General features: G+C 43.9%; 1 protein-coding gene across 3 annotated transcripts in view; it reads right to left on the reverse strand.

The window, feature by feature from the left end:
• CRYL1 (crystallin lambda 1) overlaps positions 1-24,612 on the reverse strand; it is a 124,665-nt gene that overhangs the window by 83,911 nt on the left and 16,142 nt on the right. For all 3 annotated transcript variants that reach the window (XM_054447243.2, XM_054447244.2, XM_063650564.1), the window contains exon 3: positions 1,412-1,538. In XM_054447243.2, coding sequence (XP_054303218.1) covers positions 1,412-1,538 — 127 coding nt within the window. The remainder of the gene's footprint in view (positions 1-1,411; positions 1,539-24,612) is intronic.

The following is a 24,612-nucleotide window of genomic DNA, read 5'->3' on the forward strand; positions in this document are numbered from 1 at the left end:
GCTAACATGGTGAAACCCTGTCTCTACTAAAAAAGCAAAAATTAGCTGGGTGTGGTGGTGCACGCTTGTAATCCCAGCCACTCCGCAGGCTGAGACAGGAGAATCGCTTGAATCCAGGAAGTGGAGGCTGCAATGAGCCGAGATCACACCACTGCACTCCAGCCTGGGCCAACAGAGTGACTCTGTCTCAAGAAAATAAAAAATAAAACTAAATTCATGTGAAAGAAGCTTCTCTGCCAAGACCAGGCCTGGACAGCGTCTGTGCTCTTCAGAAGCAACTCCTCTTATAGCACCCGCAACTAAGGGTAGAAACAGGTGGCACTGGGAACTCATTAGGAGCCCTCAGGTCTCTTTAAAGACCCTTCAACTTCTTACAAACTTCACTATATCAAGAGATAGAGGATAATATATTAGAAAGAGATAAGAAGTTGAAAAACAGTCCTCTCCTTGTGTTCTGTGGTGACACACATTTGTTTAATGAATTTTTAGCAAATTGAGAAATTTAACAATTTTAAGAAATTTTAGAGTCATAGAGACCTAAAACCTCCATCTTCTGTATTTGACCCGAATCTTAGAGCAGCAACTGACCAGAGAACACACACAGCCTTTTCGGTTTGCTTCCAAATTCTCAGCTAAAATATCAACAGAGTAACAACGTGAAATGTGCAAATCTCAGAACACAAAATATCAAGGAAAGATACTGGGAATAATGACTCTTTTAGTTTTAGGTAAATTTGCATAAACCTTATAGCAGTAAGTACAGCCTTTGAAAAGACAAGGGTATGCCTCGGGATTCTTCAACAGGGCAGGGCCTGTGCGTGGGCACAGGAGCTCCAGGAGCGGGATGCCTGGAAAGAGGGCCAAGCCACAGGGGCTGCTCCCAGCTCCACCTGCAGGGACCACTCACCTCTCCAGGCTCATCCCGCTGTGCAAACAACCCTCATGAGGATTTCTCTTTTTTAAAGTAAAGTTGTTGGAAAGGCTACATGCAAGTAAAAGGTTTTCTTTTTGATGATGTAAGCTTTTGCTCAATTACATATGAGAACAATAATATAATCTCTCATTTGATAAGATGATGAAACAAAATAAAACAGTATTAGCAGTCCAGAAAACCTATTTTTGCTAAAACTGTTAATGCCTCTAAAATAAACATTGTCACCAGAATCCCTAGTGGTCTCGCGGATAAGGCACTGGTCTCCTGAAACAGAACATTGTCACACTAATTTGATGAGAACCCAGTATAGAGGGTGTTTTGAGGACCACATTTCCTATCACATAAAACAAAATCCTGCCCTTGAAGATGCAAAATGCCCACACCTGCCACTGCTCTGTATCCTGCCCTGTTCCTCCGGAGAGGCTGGGAGACAATGTCTCAGGCCCCACAGATGCGGCACCAGTGTCCTTCACTCACCTGAATGTGCATGGCGCCCTCTACTGCTTCTTGGATATTGGGACAACCACTGATGAGTGACAGCTGCTCTTCTACACTCAGGGAGCCTTTCAGAGACCCTGCCTGCTCCAGCAACTTCATCTCCTTTCTGGAAAGGCAGAGAGAAGGATCACTGTGAGTATTCAATACCACACTTAAAAACAAATAAAGCTCAACATCAGGAATCATGAGGGAAATGCAAAGCAGATCCACAGTGAGATACCACCTCACATCCATTAGGGGCTACCAAAAATAGAAACCAGCAATTGTTGGCAAGGATGTGGAGAAACTAGAACCATTGCGCACTGCTGGTGAGACTGTAAAATGGTGCAACCGCTATGGAAAACAGATATGGCAGTTCCCAAAAACAGAATTACAGTATGATCCAGCAATTCAACTTCTGGGTATAAACCCAAAATAATGGAAAGCAGGGTCTCCAAGAGATTTTTGTACACCCATGTGCACAGCAGCATTATTCACAATAACCAAGAGCTAGAAGCAACCTAAGCGTCCATCAATAGATGAGTAGATAAACAAAACGTGGTACATACACACAACAGAATATTATTCAGCAGTAAAGAGGAAGGAAATTCTGTCACATGCTACAAAATGGATGAACCTTGAGGATATTATGCTGAGTGAAATAAGCCAGTCACAAAAGGAAAAATACTGTGTGATTCCACCTAGAAGAGGTATCTAGAGCAGTCAATATAATAGAGGCAGGCCAGGCTAGGTGGCTCACTCCTGTAATTCCAGCACTTTGGGAGGCCAAGGTGGGTGGATCACTTGAGGTCAGGAGTTCGAGACCAGCCTGGCCAACATGGTGAAACCCCATCTCTACTAAAAATACGAAAAATTAGCTTGGCATGGTGCCGCACGCCTGTAATCCCAGCTACTCAGGAGGCTGAGGCAGGAGAATCGCTTGAACCCAGGAGGCAGAGGTTGCAGTGAGCTATGGTCGCACCACTGCACTCCAGCCTGAGCGACAGAGTGAGACTCTGTCTCAAAAAAATAATAACAGAGACACAACTAGAATGTTGGTAGCTGCCAGGGGCTGGAGGTTGAGGAATGGGGAGTTAAGGTTTAATGGGTCCAGAGTTTCAATCCGAGAAGATGAAAACATTCTGGAGATGAATGATGGTGATGGTAGCACAACAATGTAAATATACTTAATATACTTAAAATATTAAGGTAAATTTTATTACATACACTTTACCACAATTTAAAATCTTAATTACTTTTTTTAAAATGAAACAATCCTCATGGCAGGGGGTGGGGTGGGGGGGGCATGTTGGAAAACAGTGGTTCTTAATCCTCTTCCTTGGGTCAGTCCCCTGGGATGGAAGGATTGAAAGAAGGTACCTTATAGCAGAGTAGGCTTCATGGCATGTGGTCTGTGCAGTCACCCGGGCCACCATGCTCAGAAGGGCCTGTGCTGGGTTTACTGCTCTGCTGTTAGCATCTTAAAATTCTTAATATATTTTTGCTTTTTGGGTTTTGTTTTGTTTTGTTTTTTTGATTGACAGGATCCTGCTCTGTCGCCCAGGCTGGAGTGCAGTGGCGCAATCATGACTCGCCATAGCCTCGACCTCCCAGGATCAAGTGATCCTCCCACCTTAGCCTCCCAAGTAGCGGGGACCACACATGCGCACCACCACGCCTGACCAATTTTTTGTATTTTTTGGTAGAGACGAGGTTTCGCCATGTTGCCCAGGTTGATCTCTAACTCCTGGGCTCAAGTGATCCTCCTGCCTTGGCCTCCCAAAGTGCTGGGATTATAAGCGTGAGCCACAGCACCTGGCCCTAAATTTTTTTAAAAGGAAGGAGAGAATCTTTGAGATGTTTTTCTCATATAAGTAATTTGGAAGATTCGTAATATATCAGCTTAAAAAGAATCTACCTATCTTAAAATAGGGCCATAAAACAGCTATCTTATTTTGGAGAAGTATAAGGACAAACATACTGATCCCTCAGATCTCATCACCCACAAAACAATTTAGTGTTAAGTACTAAATATCCTGGACCACCATCCCCAGTGAGCAGGCATTTTCAAATTTTCATATAGAACAAATTCCTTGAATTAGAGGCTTATAAAGTTATGAGGCCAGCCACAGTGGCTCACACCTGTAATTCCAGCACTTTGGGAGGCCAAGGCAGGCAGGTCACTTGAGGACGGGAGTTTGAGACCAGCCTGGGCAACATGGTGAAACCTCGTCTCTATAAAAAATACAAAAACTAGCTGGGCGTGATGGTGCACACCTGTAGTCCCAGCTACTTGGTAGGCTGAGGTGGGAGAATCACTTGAGCCCAGGAGGTGGAGGCTGCAGTAAGCCATGATTGTGCCACTGTACTCCAACCTGGGTGACAGAGCGAGACCCTGTCTCAAAAAACAAGCAAGCAAAAAACAAAAGTAAGTTAGTTAGTGAAAAATATACAAAACCAAATATGTGTCTTGGCCAGTTCATCTGGAAGTTTATTAGTTGCATAGGGTACTGTGAAGTGTCTTAGCAACAGATTAGAAATTTAAGATTTCTAATAGCTAAATCAAAAAAGAACTGGTCCAAGGTAAGTGCCAGCAAATAGATATTTGAATCATCATGGAGGGAAATATAACAAAAAGGGTCATGAGAAAAGGTTCCTCTATTAAGGTAAAAAGGAAACGCAGACATTCATGGGTCCTACAGGGTCCTGTGATTCAGCATCAACAGCACTCAGCACACTTCCCTGAACACAGACTGTGCCTCTTAAGTGGCATTATTCAGGAAAAGAGAGCACCATGTAATCCAAAGCTCATTTATCATTCACTGTGTAGTATGTTTTGATCCATCTTTGAAAATGTTTAGTTACATAACTCTGTAAACATACTATAAAACCACTGAATTGGACGTGTCAAATGAGTCAATTGTATGACATGTAAATTTATCTCAATAAAGCAGTAGCATTAATATCTTATTGCTACTGTAACAAATTATCACAAACAGTGGCTTAAACAATACAGAGGTATTATCTTACAGTTCTGGAGGTCAGGAATCCCAAGTAGACTAACATCAAAGCGTCCGCAGGGAACGCACCCCTTCTGGAGGTTTCAGGGAGAATGCATTCCTGGCCTGTCCCAGCTTCTAGAGGCTGCCTGCATCTGTGGCTTATGACCCCTTCCCCCTCCATAGCCAGCCACCCCTGCCCCACCTGTTTCTGTCATCATGTCTCCTTCCTCCCTTTAAAGGATCCATGTGATTACACCAGGCCAAGCCAGCTATTCCAGGATAATCTCCCCATCTTGCCATTCTTAATTCAATTACATCTGCAACATCCCATTTGCCATGTAAAGTTCTGGCTCATCCAAAGCTATGCCAAAAATCTGGACATCTAACTGGTTGCAGGTATATTGTTCTGAGGATGATATGCAATTTGCTCCTGCCAGGCACTTGGGGGCGCTACCAACCAAGGAACCAATCTGAATTCTTTGCTTGGGGGTTTTCCAGATGACACAGGTAGTATGAATTTGAGGATTGCTCTATGGTTATAAATTCTCAGAGAAACTCTTCCTCCCCTCCACTCAGAGTCCATGCCCCCATCGGTGACCCTCCATTTACGGGATCCAAGTTCTCTTTTTCCCCAGTGATGTAGCCGTTAGAGAACTCTAGCTTCTGTCAGAGGTCTCCAATTAGAGTCCCATCTTGCACAGACTCGGGTTGGCTGTTACAATCGAAGCTCTAGATTAGCAAGACTGAGCAGCCCAGCTGTGGCTGTCAAGCACCCCTTGGAATGGGTGCTCCCGAGGTAGGCCTCCGAAATTCTCCATTACTTTTTTGCCATGTGAGCTTCCTACCATGGCTTCCACGGACTGGACCCCACATGCGAATCTGGGCCAATGGCAGAGACCCATGGGCAGCCGGTGGTGGCTGCAGTAACCAGCCCAAGGGAAGCCTGAGCCCTATAGCGAAAGGGCGGTCAGAAATGCAGACCCAGGCCAGGCACGGTGGCTCACACCTGTAATCCCAGTACTTTGGGAGGCCGAGGCGGGCAGATTACCTGAGCTCAGGAGTTTGAAACCAGCCTGGCAAACATGGTGAAACCCCGATTCTACTAAAAATACAAAAATTAGCCAGGTGTGGCTGCACATCCCTCTAATCCCAGCTACTTAGGAGGCTAAGGCAGGAGAATCACTTGAACCCGGGAGGTGGAAATTTCAGTGAGCGGAGATCACGCCACTGCATTCCAGCCTGGGCGACAGAGCTACCCTCCGTCAGAAGAAGAAGACGAAGAAGGAGACGGAGGAGGAGGAGGACGAGGAGGAGGAGGCGGAGGAGGAGGAGGAGAAGGAGAAGAAGAAGAAAAGAAAAGAAGAAGAAGAGGAGGAGGAGGAAGAGGAGAAGAAGGAGAAGAAGAAGGAGAAGAAGAAGAAGAGGAAGAAGAAGAAAGAAGAAAGAAGAAAGAAGAAAGAAGAAAGAAGAAGGAGAAGAAATGCAGACTTCCACAGTGGGCAGACTGGTTGAGGACAGGAAGGAGCAACAGAAACACAGCCTGTAGTGGAGTCACCATGACTGCAGGCCATAAGAAGGCAGGACTTTAGAAAAGGACACAGCCACCCTATAACTGCTGTGAGCTGCCAGAGCCACTGGCTGACTATCAGAGGCTCAGGTGTCCCCTGAACAATGTCTGTTTCTGCGACAAAGATGTAGCCGCAGAGATGGTGTCCTGTATCTCTTACTCCCTCGCCTGGTATCACAATCAACCCTCATCGAGAGCAGAAGTCAGAGTACTCTGTCCTTTATAGCCTGAAAGGGCCTAGCGCAGACTTTGTTTGGAGATTACAACACATTTGAATTTTTCAGTTTTTAACTATACGATTTATATAAGTTTGACCTGCAGCAGTGGCTAAGCCTTGGAGTCAACGTTGGTAAAAGACAACCACACTGCCCATAAACACAACCAGAAGAAAAACATTCATATGGCAGAAGAGCTATTTGTAGCTACCAAGCAAAAACTCACTTCAGCTTAATTGAAAGTTTTTTGTGTTACGGAGGAATAAGTGAGATGTTTAATACTGCACCCATTGCTTTTCTAAGACTATTTCCTTTTCATAATTTATTTAAGAAATTTTAAATGTAGAAAGAATAATAAACATCCTCATCTCTCCACCCTCCAGAACTAGCCACCGCCAATCCTCTTTGTCACTTTTTAAGTAAACAAAACCTAAATGAATCTCTTAGCGCCACCATCCCAGCCTCACCCAACCATCTTTCCACTGAACATACACAGGGTCTCTGGATGCCAAGGTCTGGGAGCATAGTGAGTAACCATTGCGTCCTTTAGGAAACTATGTCTGAGCGCCTGATGTGCTCAAAGCACCTGCTCCAAGCCTTAGTAGGCCAGCTGTGCGTCTTCAAACCTTTCCACTAATCCAAAGCAAACTTTTAGCCTTTTTTCCCAAAAGTACTGAGTGAGATTAGACAGATAATGGGAGAACAGGAGTCTCTTGTTCCTCGATCCTCCAGGGACCACCCCGGAATGAGAATGTCCCATGGAGACAGCAAGCAGTGGCAAGAAAAGCCACAACCACTCGCCTCTTGCAGAGCAGACTCAGGCTGAGGAATGTGCAGTGGTGGTTCTGCCTCAGGCCCTTCCTCCCTGGGCAGCACACACAGGTAGGACAGAGAACCTGGGCATGAGGGAGAGATACGGTCACACATTAACCCATCAGCCGACTGCAAACTCCAGGACCCTGCTTTGTGGTCCCGAGGGACGTCCAGTGAAAGCTGTGGAGGAGCTTCCAACATCTGCAGACAGACCCCTGCGTTCTCTTCAGGGCCAACAAATCCACATGCCACAAATCAAACCCAGCCTTTTGGCAATATTTTGTCCCAGTTAGATTAATTCCAATTTTTTTTATTCTTTTGGAAGAACTTCTGCCTCAAGCTTTGTAGAAGACGTACATAAACACCTACAAAAGATGTGCCAATCAACCAGGATTTTCAAATGCCACACACATACCAGGCTGTGGCATTGCCACACTTAACAGTTAACGTCAGGTTAGAGGCACTAGTGGAAGGCTGCAATGTGCCAGTTCTACCTCTAGAGGTCAGCCTAACACTAGTACTCAAAATACTGGCTCCTAACCAGTAAAGTTAAATTTTTACTTAAAATTAGAGAAAAGGAAATGTTAACAATTCTCCCGGTAGGACAGGGTATGGGTGATTTTAATTTTTTTCTAATGTTTCTATTTTTGAAATGTACTCAAAAGGAGCATGTATTTATTTTTAAAAAAGACAGAAGAAACTGGAACCTTGTGCACTGATTATGGGAATGTGGAAACGGCACAGCTGCTGTGGAAAACGTATGGTGGTAACTCAAAAAGTTAAAAATAGAGCCACCATATGATCCAGGAACCCCACTGCTGTGCATATATCCAAAAGAACTGAGGCGGGATCGCAAAGAGAGATTTGCACAGTCATGTTCATAGCAGTGTTGTCAACAACAGAAGAAGCAAGCAATCCAAAAGTCCACCAACAGATGGAGGGATAAACAAAACATGGTTTCACACCTACGGTGGAATCTTATTCGGCCCCACAGGGGAAGGAAGTCCTGTCATATGTCATATGCCAGGCTGGAGTGCAGTGGCGCAATCTCAGCTCACTACAACCTCCGCCTCCTGGCTTCAAGTGATTCTCCTGCCTCACCTTCCCAAATAGCTGGGACTACAGGAACGCGCCACCACACCCAACTGATTTTTGTATTTTTTAGTAGAGACGGGTTTTCACTCTGTGTTGGCCAGGCTGGTCTCAAACTCCTGACCTCAGGTGATCCACCTGCCTTGGCCTCCCAAAGTGCTGGGATTACAGGTGTGACCCACCTCGCCCGGCCTAAGATGAACTTTTTACTTAACATTATGCTTAAGTGAAATAAGCCAGACACAAAAAGACAGATGCCATATGACTCCACTTACAACAGGTACCCAGAGCAGTCAAACTCACAGAGACAGAAAGTAGAATTGTGGATGCCAGGGGCTGGCAGAGGCACAAAAGGAGAGTTGTTTAACGGGCACAGAGCAGTTTTACAAGATGAAAAAGCTCTGCAGATTGATTGCACAACCATGTGAACGTACTTAATGCTACTCAACTATTATACACGTTAAAATGGCAAAGACGGCCAAACTTCATGAGAACTAGAATTTAGAAATAAGTCGATTTAGGGTATAACAAGCTCATAGATTTTATAGAATGACTTAGAAAATCGTTTTGGCTAGTATATTCCAGTTAATTCATGCAATAATCTAGGTCCTGGACTTTGAATTACACACAGTAACATAAAGCACATCTATTTATCTCTGCTCCCTCCAGAAACCTTAGTAAAACCAGGCTAATAATGGATCTTTTTTTTAAAAGCATAGACCTGTGCCTGGTGTGGTGGCTCACACCCATAATCGCAACACTTTGGGAGGCCAAGGCAGGCAGATCTCTTGTGCTCAGGAGTTTGAGACCAGCCTGGGCAACATGGCAAAAAGGCTGAGGTAGGAGGATCACTTGAGCCCCCGAGATGGAGGTTGCAGTGAGCAGAGATCGTGCCACTGCACTCCAGCCCGGGCATCAGAGCAAGACCCTGTCTCAAAAAAAAAAAAAAAAAAAAAAAAAAAAAAAAAAAAAGTGTAGGCCCACAAGGTCAGAGATTATTGGGAGACAAAATGGACAAAATACGCTAATTTTTTGGAAAATTGGAAATCATGCAAAAGTAGTCAGGTAAATGATTGAATGAGGTGGAAAAAGCTAAAACTTAGGCATGGGGTTAAGGAAAATGCCAACGAAAAGCAAGTCACAATGGTTCCTGAGAGACCTGGAAAAGGTCAGAATCTGTAGGTACCAAAGAGGACACAGTGTGAATGAGGAGTGGGAGCTGACAAGAGTTTACTGAAAGCGGTGCCACTCCTAAAGAAATCCAACCACAATAGGCCAGACACAAGAGGCCATTGGGGGGTGCTACAGATACCAGGGGCTTCAGATAGAGGATACCCTGAGAGGTGAGAGCCATGCGTGCCCACACACCACATACACACAACTACACACACCACATATACATACTACACACACACCACCATACACACAACTACACACACCACATATACACACTACACACACACCACCATACACACAACTACACACACCACACACCACATATACGCACTACACAGCACACACCACATACACACAACTACACACACCACATATAGGCACTACACACACCACCATACACACAACTACACACACCACATACACACAACTACACACACACACCACATATAGGCACTACACACACCATCATACACATAACTACACACACCACATATACGCCCTACACACACCACACAAACACACACCACATACATACTACACACATCTCATATACGCACTACACACACCATACACACAACTACACACACCACATATACACACTACACACACACCACCATACATACACCACATACACACAACTACACACACCACATATACACAGTACAATATAAGGATTTATACTCATATTGAATTTCCAAAACTAATGTTTTCATTTACCATTTTTTAATGATGGATTAAAAACTAGTTGTCTTACTTTGATAACTTTGGCATAGAACTTATCACATTTTTGATGCTTTTGGTCACAGTTCTGTCTCTAGCGCTACATACACAACTACACACACACCCCATACACACTACACACACACCACCATACACACAACTACACACACGCCATATACACAGTACACACACACCACCATACACACTCCACATACACACTACACACACCACATGCACACACCTCATACACACACTATACGCACCACTTACACACACTACGCACACCATACACACTATGCACACCAATACACACTACACACACCATATACACACTACACACACACCACATACAACTGCACACACCATGCACACTACACACACATCACATACAACTACACATACCACCATACACGCTACACACACCACATATACACACTACACACACCACACACACATACCACATACACACACTACTCACATGGTGTTTATTTCCAAGGGAATTCAGGATTCCATCTCAAAAAAAAAGTCACATTCACTTGGATTAAGTAGTAATTTAAAAAAAGTGAGACTTTCTAGTGATTTTTTATGTCAAGCTGTTTGAATCACTGATGGGCTTTCATGTGTGTACTTGAAAACAAAATATGTGTAAGTGTTGCACTGGTCTGAAGATTTCAGTGGTGAAAGTTACCTAATCACACACATCACACACACACTACACACATCAGTACTGTATCTAGAAACCAGTCTTGGAAATCTGTGATTACACTCTTTTTAAATAGCTGAAAAGAAATGATTGTGTGCTTGCTCTTACTTTGTCCTTGTTTTGTTGTATAATATTTAAGTGAAAGATTATTTATCCTCATACTGAATTTCCAAAACTGGTATTTACATTTACCATTTTTTAATGATGGAGAGAAAGTTATCTTACTTTGATAAGTTTGGCATATGACCTATCACATTTTTGCTGCTTTTGGTCACAGTTCTGTCTCTAGACTACTAGCAATAGACACAGGCCATGAGTAACCTAACTACTTTAACACAGTGGTGTGAAGTGCTGCAGAAAATAACTCCTGAATACCAAACCACAATGTTTTAATTTGTGACATGTTAGAGAGAACGACAGAACTTTCTGTAGCATAATTTTTTTTTTTTTTTTTTTTTGAGGCAAAGTCTCACTGGGTCACCAAGGCTGGAGTGCAGTGGTGCGATCTCGGCTCACTGCAACCTCCATCTCCAGGGTTCTAAGAGATTCTCCTGCCTCAACCTCCCAAATAGTTGGGATTACAGGCATGTGCCACCACACCTTGCTAATTTTTGACTTTTTTTTTTTTTTTTTTTTTTTTTTTTTGAGACAGAGTCTCGCTCTGTCTCCCAGGCTGGAGTGCAGTGGCGTGATCTCGGCTCACTGCAAGCTCCGCCTCCTGGGTTCACGCCATTCTCCTGCCTCAGCCTCCTGAGTAGCTGGGACTACAGGTGCCCACCACCACGCCCAGCTAATTTTTTTTTTTGTAGTTTTAGCAGAGATGGGGTTTCACTGTGTTAGCCAGGACTAATTTTGTATTTTTAGTAGAGTCAGGGTTTCACCATGTTGGCCAGGCTCATCTCGAACTCCTGACCTCAGGTGATCCACCTGCCTCGGCCTCCCAAAGTGCTGAGATCACAGGTGTGAGCCACTGCGCCCGACCTGTAGCATAAATATTTTATTGTGCTGTTAAGTTACAGGGCTTTGACTCCTAGGTCTGAAAAAGGCACCGGCCCCTGATAAATCTTGAGCACTGACACCAGTTGAAGCCTTGTCTTTAGACCCAGGAGAAGGTGGCATTCACCAAACACAAGGCCACAAATCAAAACTATTCAATTCCTCTAGGCCCAGGTACTATTGAGGAAGAGGTGGGTGTGTGAGACTGTAAGAGCCAATTCTGAGGGGTAAGATTCATCAGAGTATTCCTATAAATTAAACATTAATATCAAAAGCACACCAGCCTAATGGAAGGCCAGTGTCTAGGCCCATGTGTCGGAATAACAGGGTTTTCTTGGAGTATTGATCTGCTCCTTAATATAAAATTATAAAAGGTTATAAAGTTTACGGAAATCTCACCTTATGGTCAAACTGATTAGATTTATTTATAATGTTTTATTAAAATTAGCTTTAACATTAATAATATACCATACAAAGGTAAAATTTGGTTTTCTTGTTTGAACAAAATTTTCATGTAAGAGATTTTTATTTACCTTTTCAGTAAAACCACAGAAGAAAACAAATAGAGAGAAGGAGAAAGATTTAGCTGGCCTCATGCTGTCTTTACTAGGTCTTAATGTTTAGGAAATTCAGTCTCCTCTCTATCAAAGAGAAAATGTTTTTGTATTATAATTTTGGCCAAATGAATGACTGTTTTATAGTAACTTGTGATCCTATTTTGTGATACCAAGTGTCTTAAACCTTTGATATTTGACAGACTTCCCAACAGCAAAATATCAAGTTCTAAATTATCTGACCTTAAACTAACTTTTTCAGATATTAGTTTCCCTGAAGTCCAAGAAAGACATCCTAGGCATATTAGAATTATTCAAGCCAGGCATGGTGGCTCTTGCCTGTAATTGCAGCACTTTGGGAAGACAGGATGGGTAGATTGCTTGAGCCCAGGAGTAAAGAGACCAGCCTGGACAACATGGCAAAACCCCATCTCTACCAAAAAATACAAAAATTAGCTGGGTGTGATGGCACAGGCCTGTAGTCTTAGCTACTCTGGAGGCTGAGGTTGGAGGATTGCTTGAGCCCAGGGGGCAGAGATTGTAGTGAGCCAAGATCACACCAGTGCACTCCAACCTGAGCAACAGAGTGAGACCCTGTCTCAAAGAAAAAAAAACAAACAAACATGGCCAGGCACAGTGGCTCATGCCTGTAATCCCAGCACTTTGGGAGGTCGAGGCAGGTAGGTCATGAGGTCAGGAGATCGAGACTATCCTGGCTAACATGGTGAAACCCCATCTCTACTAAAAACATGAAAAAAAATTAGCCGAGCGTGATGGCGGGCGCCTGTAGTCCCAGCTACCAGGGAGGCTGAGGCAGGAGAATGGCATGAACCTGAGTGGCAGAGTTTGCAGTGAGTCGAGATCATGCCACTGCACTCCAGCCTGGGCGACAGAGCGAGACTCTGACTCAAAAAAAAAAAAATGTAGGAAGCATTGTCAAATCTGAGATGTTGTTTAGCTCCCTTTGGTTATGTTTATATAGATGTGTTGTTAATGTGTTCCAGGATTATATTAGATTCTTATAATTCTGATATGTGTTAATATGTTGTCAGTAATAATTACGATTTTCATGTTAAATTGTTGTATCCCACAGAAAAAAACAAATTTCCTTGTCAACAGTCTCTTTAACTGTGGCTGTCGTAAGACTTTTGTCATCCACAATTGTTGTTTTGTGTTGATTCTTTACAAAAAGTGACTTATAATCAGCCACTGTCCAGGGCTTGTTTCTTTGGGGGGAGTTCATGAAAAGGACTCTTGAATGCAAGTTTCTGATAACTTTGGAGATTGTGCCATTGGATGTGAGAGAGAACTTCCAGTGAACTAATGGAAAGACTGATGTGTTCTCAAAGATGGCTAACTCAGCATGAAGCAGAGCAGGAGTTGTCTGCATGGACGGAACTAATGGAGGACTGAAATAACTTTTATGACTTTTTTTGTTTGAAATATTGCTGATTCTTTTTATTTTGTTTTTCAGAGTCTGAAGAACTTTTTCTTTTCAGTCATCCTTTAAGTATCTTTTAAGTATAGTGAGTAGAGTATACTTTTGTAAACAGAATTTGAGGCATATTTTTCCCTCTGACTAATTTATCCAGAATTTATAAACTATTTGTGAGTATTCTTAATTCATGGCAATGTGTTTGTTTGCATACAGTTAATAACAACATGTTTTCTTTGGTAATGGGACACAGTTGAAGGAACTGGTTGTTTTCCCAGGGCTTTGACTAAAATGGCCTTGTGAGAGGTTCTAGCAAAGCCGATTTAGGAGAGCCTATGAGAACAGTGATTCTTGTTCCACTTTGTGTGGGTAATCAGGCCAAGTATATGGGACTGAAGCTTATTTTGCAGGTAGATTGGTCCTGCTGTGATTTGTCTTTGTGAAAGTGGTGGACTGGAGAAAAATATTGTGTTTCAGAAGAAAAACTTTAATATTAGATTAGCCTTTGATTCCTGGATGGCCATGAGGTCATCCATGGTATGGAGCTGCCCACAATGCCTCTCCTCAGCAGGAAGGAGACAGAAAGACAGATGACCAGATGCCCCATGGTTGAGGAATCTATAAACAAGAAAGGGGAGACTGAAACCCACTCAATTTTTTCAGTAAACATAGAAATTGATCCTTCTTGCCTTAAAGCTTGAAATTTCTATTGGTTTTATCTGAGTTCCTTCCTCAGGAAATGACCTTCAGGCCTCTCAAAAAGTATTGAAGAACTGAAACTTACCAGATCATCACATCCATACAATGAGACTCCAGGCCCCTCATTCACCATGATTGCTTCCTTGCCCCTCCCTAGTTCCTGTTTTCCTACACAGTGCTACATTTCTTTCCTGCTATGTAAACCCGATTTTAGGTGGTCAGGGCAATGGATTTGAGACTGAACTCCCATCTCCTTGGCTGCAGCAGCTGATTAAAGCCTTCTTCCTTGGCCGTACTCATCATTTCAGTAATTGGCTTTCACTGCTGTGAGCAGCAGGACCTAGACCAAACTCTTGGTGTTTTGGTAACAAAACCACATTATGAGGAAGGTATTATTATGTTTCCATATCCCAGATGAGGAAACAGATCCAGTGAGTTACCCAGCTATGAAGGTTGAGCCAGATCTGACTGCAAAGCTTACAGTCTAGGCCACTGAGCCACACTGGGCCCCTCTGCACTGCTCACTTATTTTCACACTGTGCTGCCTGCTTTCTATCTACAGTATGACTCCATGTATAATGCAGCTTCCTGAGGAATAAAGGGCATGGCTAACATTTCTTTCAGAAATCTCAGTGCCAGCCCATCGTGAACTCCCAAGGGGATTTCTGGCAGGGTCTTCGGCTCCCACCTATTCCTGAAGGTCTGAGGACCTGAAGAGCTAAAGATGGGGAAGAAGGGGGCAGACGTGGAAGATCAGGTAAGATTAGCTTAAGGAGGTGAGTCTACCTCATCTCCAGCCAACAGAAATCCTAGAACACTGGAGGCAAAGAGCAGAGAGCAGTGAGGAAATAGAAAGGCCCGGGATTGCTTCCTTATGGGATGGCTGTGTTGTGGTGTCTGCTTTGACATTGACATTGCTGTTGTTTCCAGGCCCTGATTATGCAGGCACAGAGGGCTGAGCCAGACTCCACCCCTGACTCCAGCCCCAGGGATCACTCTAACTCCAGACGGGCAGGTTAAGTTGAGGCTGCACAAAAATCTTCAATTAAGTTACTGCAATGCAAAAGAGTCAGAAGACAGCCCAACCACACAGTCCATGTGGCACGGTGATAGTGTGTGGACACTAACAATCATAGCAGGTGTTTCTGAAGTTGGGAAGAGGGCAGAACATCCAAGTTTTCATTAAGAAGAGTAGCTCCAGACTTATGTTTGACAGCACAATGTTTTAAAAATCTGGCAAGCCTATCTCCAAAGACTATCTCCAGTTTGCCCAGGTCTCCACCCCACTCCATTATTCACACCCATTAGCCACCCAGCCCACTTAGACTTCGGGATCTGCAAACCTTGTAGTGAGGCATGTGAACTTAAATGCACTGTAGGAAGAAAGAAAACTACCTGTCTGTCGCACAGGAGGGCTGTGGGTCTGCCTGCCTGGATCCACGCCATTGTGGCCCATCAGGATCTCTGCCCTCCCCACTTCCCCCTCCTCACTCAGAAGGTCTCCTCCCTCCGGCCGGGCGAGGTGGCTCACACCTGTAATCCCAGCATTTTGGGAGGCCGAGGCGGGCAGATCACGAGGTCAGGAGATCAAGTCCATCCTGGCTAACACGGTGAAACCCCGTCTCTACTAAAAATGCAAAAAAAAATTAGCTGGGCGTGGTGGCGGGTGCCTGTAGTCCCAGCTACTCGGGAGGCTGAGGCAGGAGAATGGCGTGATCCCGGGAGGCGGAGCCTGCAGTGAGCCAAGATCACGCCACTGCACTCCAGCCTGGGCGACAGAGCGAGACTCCGTCTCAAAACAAAACAAAACAAAACAAACCAGAAGGTCTCCTCCCTCCAGGCCAGTGGTAACACTGGGATCTGGGTGGCAGGAAGACAGACACGGGAGGAGAGGGACTACTTAAGTGTCAAGGCAATCAATTTCACCAAAGTTTACACTGGAGGATCAAGGCCCAGTTAAAAAATGGGGTACTTTGGTTTCCTGTTCATCCTTGTTGGAAACCTCACAGGGAGACAATGGCCAGTCAAGGTAGGAGTCACACAATTCTTGAGTCCAATCCTTGACAGCACCTACACCTTCATAGCCCAACCATGACTGCTAGTGTGCATTGGTCTAGATGCACAGCACGCAGGATCATGCCGGAAGCGCGCAGGATCATACTGGCAGTGCGCGGTCTCAGAATATGCAGCAAGATGACTCAGAATCCTGCCGCCCAGAGTCAAAGTATTAATATTTTGGCTTCTCCCCAATACTATGGATATATAATTAGCATATATATGACTTTTACAAATCAGATAAAACAAGGCTATTTTTGTTTGGGAAGAAAAATAAGGCAAATGAAGCAATTATTTGGTCTGTTCTAATGACAGCTAAGTGATAGCAAGATCTGTGAACTCACAGAGAAGTCAGATTGAACAACCCGGCTGAACCCGCAGCCACTGCCATGAACTTTTGGCAACAGACAGGGGCTGTAATAATTTTGGGTGGCTCAGCTGGGCTCACTCATGCGACTGCAATGAGTAGTGGGTTGTCTGGGGGCTGGTCTAGGATGGCTTCCCTCATCTGCTTAGCAGTCGGTGCTGTGCTGGATGGTGCTGGCTGGTAGCTGGGCCACACACCTCCCGCTGACTAGGCTGGGCTGACCGAATGAGAAGGGAAGAAGGGTCCCCAGCAGGAAGCGAAGGAATCTCAATGCATATGCACTTTCCAGGCCTTCTGCCGTGCATGCCACATGTGCTAATAACCCGCTGGCCGACGCAAGCCCGGGGCTAAGCCCAAAGTAAGGGGGTGAGAGTAGCAAAGTCACAATGCACAGAGTGCAGAGAGAGATGGGAACAATTTGTGACCATACTCAGTTATTCTGGCCAACAGTATGTGGGAAAACTAAAAGTTTCAAATCAGGAGAACAGACCAATCGAGATCAAAACCCAGTTCAAGATTAGGCCAGGGCAGAGACCTGGGTAGCAAGTTAAAACCAGGTCAGAGACCCAGTTACTGGAAATGCCTGCGTCCAAGCACAAGAAGTTCAGTCACTTAGGAGACACAGTACAGGCCTACCTAGTTTCAGAGATCACTGCTGGTGGTTTATTAACTCCTAGTCCATTCAGAAAGATGATTCACTTTTAGGTGGATCTGGGTGCCAGAGTGACCATGTACAGATGGTGGAGAAACCAAGATCGAAGAGCACAGGCCCCTAAAGATGGGGATTTCAGATAGGGACTCAGGCCAGACAAGGCAGTGTGTTTGGCTCCTGGAGTTGGGGTGGTCACCAAGATGTCAACACAGTCTATGTCAGGGCAGCTTGGTCCCTTGAGGACTAGAATGGCCCACCTGCTACGTGGAAATGAGTCTAGCTCCAAATCTTAAGAACCAAAACACTCCTGATCTGTAGGTCCGTGTTACAACTTTGTTTACTTGATTTGCTTTTCTTTTTTCTTTTCTTTTTTGTTTTGTTTTTTTTGAGACAGAGTCTCACTCTGTCGCCCAGGCTGGAGTGCTCACTGCAACCTCTGCCTCCCAGGTTCAAGCGATTCTCCTGCCTCAGCCTCCTGAGTAGCTGGGATTACAGGCGCCCGCCATCATGCCCAGCTGATTTTTTTTGTATTTTTAGTAGAGATGGGGTTTTACCACATTGGCTAGGCTGGTCTTGAACTCCTGACCTCAGGTGATCCACCCGCCTTGGCCTTCCAAAGTGCTGGGATTTGCTTTTCTTCTTAAAACACAGCTTCTTTCTTGTGGGGTGGGGGGAGGGGGGAGGGATAGCATTGGGAGATATACCTAAAGTTTAATAATAATAAAGAAAGAAAGAAAGAAAGAAAAAAAAAAACACAGCTTCATCCTCTAAACTTCTTACTTGAGACCTAATGCATGTCAAGCACCAGGCATACAATGGTGAACAAAGACAAAGCAGTAAAGTATCTGCTAATAACGTTCCCCAAGGTCAAGCGACCTTTCTATTATGAAATGTAAACATGCTAAGTTTTAAGTTTCTTATTGTGTCACCCTGTTAGAAAAAGATTAGTCTTAGATGACAGCTTTTTGTTTTTCAAGTTCACTAAGATCCCTTGGCACGGTATGAGATGTGATAATTTATTTTATCTTCTAATATTTTAATATTTTTTAAAAATCAACTTCCCCCAGTTTAAGTTCATTTTTACAGGTTCAGAATCCATATGTACCATTTCTACTATTTAATACCATTAGTTTTTAATAGGTCTAACACACACAGAATATTCATGCAGATGTAGTGAAATTTCAACCACATGACATTTTCTAATATGAAACATTAAAAAAGAATCAGAATATGGCTGAGCACAGTGGCTCATGCCTATAATCCGAGCACTTTGGGAGGCCAAGGCGGGTGGATCACCTGAGATCAGGAGTTCAAGACCAGCCTAGCCAAGATGGCAAAATCCCATCTCTAATAAAAAATACAAAAATCAGCCGGACGTGGTGGCACATGCCTATAGTCCCAGCTACTCGGGAGGCTGAAGGAGGAGAATCGCTTGAACCCGGGAGGCAGAAGTTAGAGTAAGCCAAGATCGTGCCACTGCACTCCAGCCTGGGTGACAAAGTGAGACTCCATCTCACCAAAAAAAAAAAAAAAAAAAAAAGATCAGAATATGGGAAGTGGGCCAAACTGCAAGGTGGAACAGACGGTGAGAAAAAAGTGTATGAGGAATATGATTGGAAACATTACCTTTGGAGACTCTAGAAAAGGTTCCTGTGACTCCTGAGCTAATAGGTTCAGGCTAGCAGGTTCAGGCTCTGGGGACAGGAAACGTGCATGTTGCGTATTTCTGCATCCATAATGGCTAGTACAGAGACCACACGACACTGAATAGTGAGGGACACTGGGGGTGTGATGTGTGGTCTGTCCTGAGGGAGCCCACGACCTACAGTGGTAGACAAAGACCACAAAACAGGATGTCAGGGAAGATGCCTGTGGACACAAGCTATTTGGACCCAACAGTCAGTGCAACCCGATCGGAAAGATACATCATTTATACTTCTTGACAAAAGGATTAAGTTGGTTTTCCTTACATTCCTTTTGCCTGATATGTGGTCAGGGACATTTTAACCTTGGGATTTCTGAACATCTAAGCACCACAGGTCATACACGGTGTTACTGTTGACAAGAGTTCACAATCAATAACCTCCTGGTCTCAGAACTCATTGCACTGACCAAAATACTTACAAAAACAAAGTTTGGTCTCAGTCCTTTTAGCTTGGACTCTCTGTGTGGGAATGGTACATTTGAAGATCTTGTGATTTAAGAAAGAGAAAAAGGTAGCTTTATTTAAAAGTCACTCAAGACTAAGAATCCAGTACTTCCTAGGGGGTGCAATATGACACGACATAACTGAATTTTCCTGAAGTTATTTGAGAAGGAAGAGGTAGTTGGTCACAAGATATCCTAAGCTTCCTGTTTCCTGCCAAAGAAGTACAACCAGTTCTGCATATTTAACTCAGCTTAAATGTGTGTGTTATAAAACTAAAGTACCTGCTATTGAGGAAAGATTTGTATGTACTCCTTTAAAAAACTAGGTACATAAGAATTCAGTACATTTGCTTCTTCTAGAATATGACTACTAACAGTCGTTAAGTTATTTAGGTTTTTCTGGTTCAAAATCTTACAGACTGTATCTAAAAGTTAAATCTAATCGGGCACCAATGATATTAAGAAATACAGCTCTTAATTAAGCATAGTAGGATAACAGGAAAGCCTTTAATCTGGTTTAAAAAAAAAAAAAAAAACTTACCCACAACCCTCCATCACTCAGCATCATCAGTCCTGATGCCTGAAAGGACTTTAAAAATCTTGAATGATGCATCTAAAAATAAGGCCTAAAACACAAATACCCAAGAAATAGAACAAAGGACTTTCAATTAGGAACCGTGGGATTTTCTCTTAATTACAAGTGGGTTGGAATTGGCTTTACAGGATAAAAGATGAAATGATAACAGAATTGAAAAGTCTATGGTAGCAGTGGGCAAACTACAGCCCACAGGCCAAATCTGGCCCATCTCCTATTTTTATATGGCCTGTGAGATAAGGATGTGATATGGTTTGGCTGTGTTCCCACCCAAATGTCATCTTGAATTGTAGCTCCCATAATTCCCATGTGTTGGGGGAGGGACGTGGCAGGAGATACCTGAATCACAGGGGCAGGTCTTTCCCATGCTATTCACATAACAGTGAATAAGTCTCACGAGATCTGATGGTTTTATAAAGTGGAGTTTCCCTGCACAAGTTCTCTTGTCTGCCACTATGTGAGACATGCCGTTCACCTTCAACCATGATTGTGAGGCCTCCCCAGCCACGTGAACTATGAATCCATTAAACCTTTTTCTTTGTTAAATTGTTCAGTCTCGGGTATGTCTTTATTAGCAGCATGGAACCAGACTAATACCGGATGGTTTTTACATTTTTAAACAGTTGGAAAAATTTTTAAATAATATTTTGTGACTCTGAAAATTATATGAACAAAGTTCGGTGTTAATCCATAAAGTTTTATTGGAATACACCCACCTCTATTTGTTTATTGATTGTCTACGGCTGCTTTTACTTTACAATGAAAGGCTGAAACAGAGACCATATGACCCGCAAAGCCTACAATATTTACTATCTGGTCTTTACAGAAACAGTTTGTCAACTCCTTGTCTGGAGTCCACTTGGGGCTGGCTTAAAGCATGACCTAATCAGAGATTCACAGATCTCCTCTTCCCTTGGAGGTACTCTCCCCTCCTCCAGTACTGGGCCAGCTATGAAGCTAATGTCTCTGAGCTCCAAACCCACCTGTTGCATATACTGTCACCAGAAAACTGATTAAAAGTCCATGCCCAGGCTGGGCACGGTGGCTCACACCTGTAATCCCAGCACTTTGGTAGGCCAAGGCGGGCGGATCACAAGGTCAGGACATCGAGACCATCCTGGCTAACAAGGTGAAACCCTGTCTCTACTAAAAATATAAAAAATTAGCCAGGCGTGGTGGTGAGCGCCTGTAGTCCCAGCTACTCGGGAGGCTGAGGCAGGAGAATGGCGTGAACCCGGGAGGCGGAGCTTGCAGTGAGCCAAGACCGAGCCACTGCACTCCAGCCTGGGCAACAGAGCAAGACTTCATCTCAAAAAAAAAAGAAAAAGAAAAAAAAAAGTCCACGCCTGGCCAGGCACAGTGGTTCACAACAGTAATCCCAGCACTTTGGGAGGCTGAGGTGAGCTGATCACTTCCAGACAAGCCTGGCCAATATGGCGAAACCCTGTCTCTACAAAAAATACAAAAATTAGCTGAGCGTGGTGGTGCACACCCGTAATCCCAGCTACCTGGGAGCCTGAGGTGGGAGGATCAGCTGAACCCAGGAAGTAAAGGCTGCAACGAGCCAAGATCACACCACCCCACTCTAGCCTGGGCGACGGAGCCAGACATGGTCTCAAAAAAAATAAAATAAAATAAAAGTCCAGGCCTCTTGAAAAGCCAGGATAGCCCTCAAGGACAGAAGGAGAAGCATTTTTTAGCAGCCACCATTTCCAAAGTGGAGCTTGCTATGCTCTTTCATACACAAATGTAGGAATAAAATGAATTTAATTAAGTAGATGTAATTTACTTAGGAAGACCACAAATTCCTTAACGTTCTTTACAATTATAAAATTAATGGCTTTTTTATTATCAATAAATTACTTCCTATTGCTCCCTAAATCACCTCCATAAAACCAAATACTAAGCTGTTTGTGTTACATTTCCTGTGATGCCTTTTAAAAACATTTTGGGCCGGGTGCAGTGGCTCACGCCTGTAATCCCAGCACTTTGGGAGGCCAAGACGGGCGGATCACGAGGTCAGGAGATCGAGACCATCCTGGCTAACACAGTGAAACCCCGTCTCTACTAAAAATACAAAAAAAAATTAGCCAGGCGTGGTGGCGGGCGCCTGTAGTCCCAGCTACTCGGGAGGCTGAGGCAGGAGAATGGCGTGAACCCAGGAGGTGGAGCTTGCAGTGAGCAGAGATCGCGCCACTGCACTCCAGCCTGGGTGACAGAGCGAGACAGTATCTCAAAAAAAAAAAAACAAACGGCAACAACAACATTTTGGGCCAGGCTCAGTGGCTCACACCTATAATCCTAGCACTTTGGGAGGCCGAGGTGGGTGGATCACCTGAGGTCAGGAGTCTGACTAACATGGTGAAACCCCACCTCTACTAAAAATACCAAATTTAACCAGGCGTGGTGGCTTGCGCCTGTAATCTCAGCTACTTGGGAGGCCGAGGCAGGCGAATTGCTTGAACCCAGGAGGCAGAGGTTGCAGTGAGCTGAGATCACGCCATTGCACTCCAGCCTGGGCAACAAGAGCAAAACTCAATCCCAAAAAAAAAAAAAAAATTTGATTCAATCTGAAAACATCCTTTTGCCTCATAGTTTTTTTTTTTTTTTTTTAGAATTAGTGCTCTATCAAGGGTTTTTTTTTTTCTTTCTCCTGACTATAGGACTTTGGGCTATTTTTACTGAGGTTTAAAATCTATTTAAAGACTACCTGAAGACTTCTACTTCCAGCACTACAATGGACCAGAATCCCTGAAGGGCCTCTCTTTTTGAAATCTCAGGATCCTTCATAAAACTAGTTTTTATGCACAGAGAGTCGCAGCAAATGCAGAAAGAAAAATTTTTAAGGCTTCCCCTTGAATCAAAAATGTATTTACATTAAAAAGTACTCAAAGAAGATATGCAGATGACAAATAAACATAGGAAAAGATGCTCCACATCATATGTCATCAGAGAAATGCAAGTCAAAACAAGGAGATACGATTAGGCCAGGCTTGGTGGCTCACACCTGTAATCCCAGCACTTTGGGAGGCTGAGGTGGGTGGATCACCTGAGGTCAGGAGTTCGAGACCAGCCTGGTCAATGTGGTGAAACCCTATCTCTACTAAAAATACAAAAAAATTAGCTGGGCGTGGTGGTGGTCACCTGTAATCCCAGCTACTTGGGAGGCTGAGGCAGGAGAATCGCTTGAACCCGGGAGGCAGAGGTTGCAGTGAGCTGAGATTGTGCCATTGCACTCCAGCCTGAGCTACAGAGGGAGACTGTCTCAAAACAAAACAAAAAACAAAAAAACAAGGAGATACCATTATATGCCTATTAGAATGGCTAAAATCCAGAACACTGACACCACCACACACTGGTAAGGATATGGAGCAATGGGATCTCTCCTTCATTGTTGGTGGGAATGCAAAATAGGACAGCCACTTTGGAAGGCAGTTTTGCAATTTCTTACAAAGCTAAACATCCTCTTACCATCCAGTCTAGCAATTGTGCTTTTTGGTATTCACCCAAAGGAGTTGGAAACTTATGTCCACACAAAAACCTGCACATGGAATTTAGAGCAACTTTATTCATAATTGCCAAAACCTGGAAGCACCCAAGATGTTCTTCAGTGGGTGAATGGATAAATAAATTGTGGTACATCCAGGCAATGCAATATCATTCAAGCTCAAGCCATGAAAAGACAAGTAGGAAACTTAAATGCATTTTACTAAGTGCAAGAAGCCAGTCTGCAAAGCCTACATACTGTATGATTTCAATTATATAACATTCTGGAAAAGGTAAAACTGTGGAGACAGTAAAAGGATCAGTGGTTGCCAGAGGTTGGGGGGAAGGGAGGGATGGAAAGGAAGAATTTGAGAGCAGTGGAATTATTCTGTGTAATACTACAAGGGTAGATACATGTCAGTATACATTTCTCCAAATCCATAGAGTGCAAACACCAAGTGAATCTTTTTTTTCTTTTTGAGACGGAGTCTCACTCTGTAACCCAAGCTGGAGTGCAATCATGTGATCTCAGCTCACTGCAATGTCTGCCACCCAGGCTCAAGTGATTCTCATGTCTCAGCCTCTCAAGTAGCTGGGATCACAGGCGCCCGCCACCATGCCCAGATAATTTTTTTGATTTTAGTACAGATAGAGTTTCACCAGGTTGCTCAGGGTGGTCTCCAACTCCTGAGCTCAGGCAAAAGGGTTTATTATGAGAATTTAATCTAGTAAGATTACTAGGCCATAAGCTCCATGGCAAAAAAAGACTGTGTCTCCATTATCCACTATGTATCCCTAGTGAACAGAACATGGTTGCAGGTAGTTGGTACTGAAATGCCAAGTCCCCTTCCTTCTAAAACAGTACAGTCTATGTGAGTGGTTTTTTGGTGATTGTTTTACTTATGATTGTTGTCTGGTTGGTTTTG

The sequence above is a fragment of the Pongo pygmaeus genome, chromosome 14 (assembly GCF_028885625.2).
Source record: "Pongo pygmaeus isolate AG05252 chromosome 14, NHGRI_mPonPyg2-v2.0_pri, whole genome shotgun sequence".
Taxonomy (NCBI): Eukaryota; Metazoa; Chordata; class Mammalia; order Primates; family Hominidae; genus Pongo; species Pongo pygmaeus.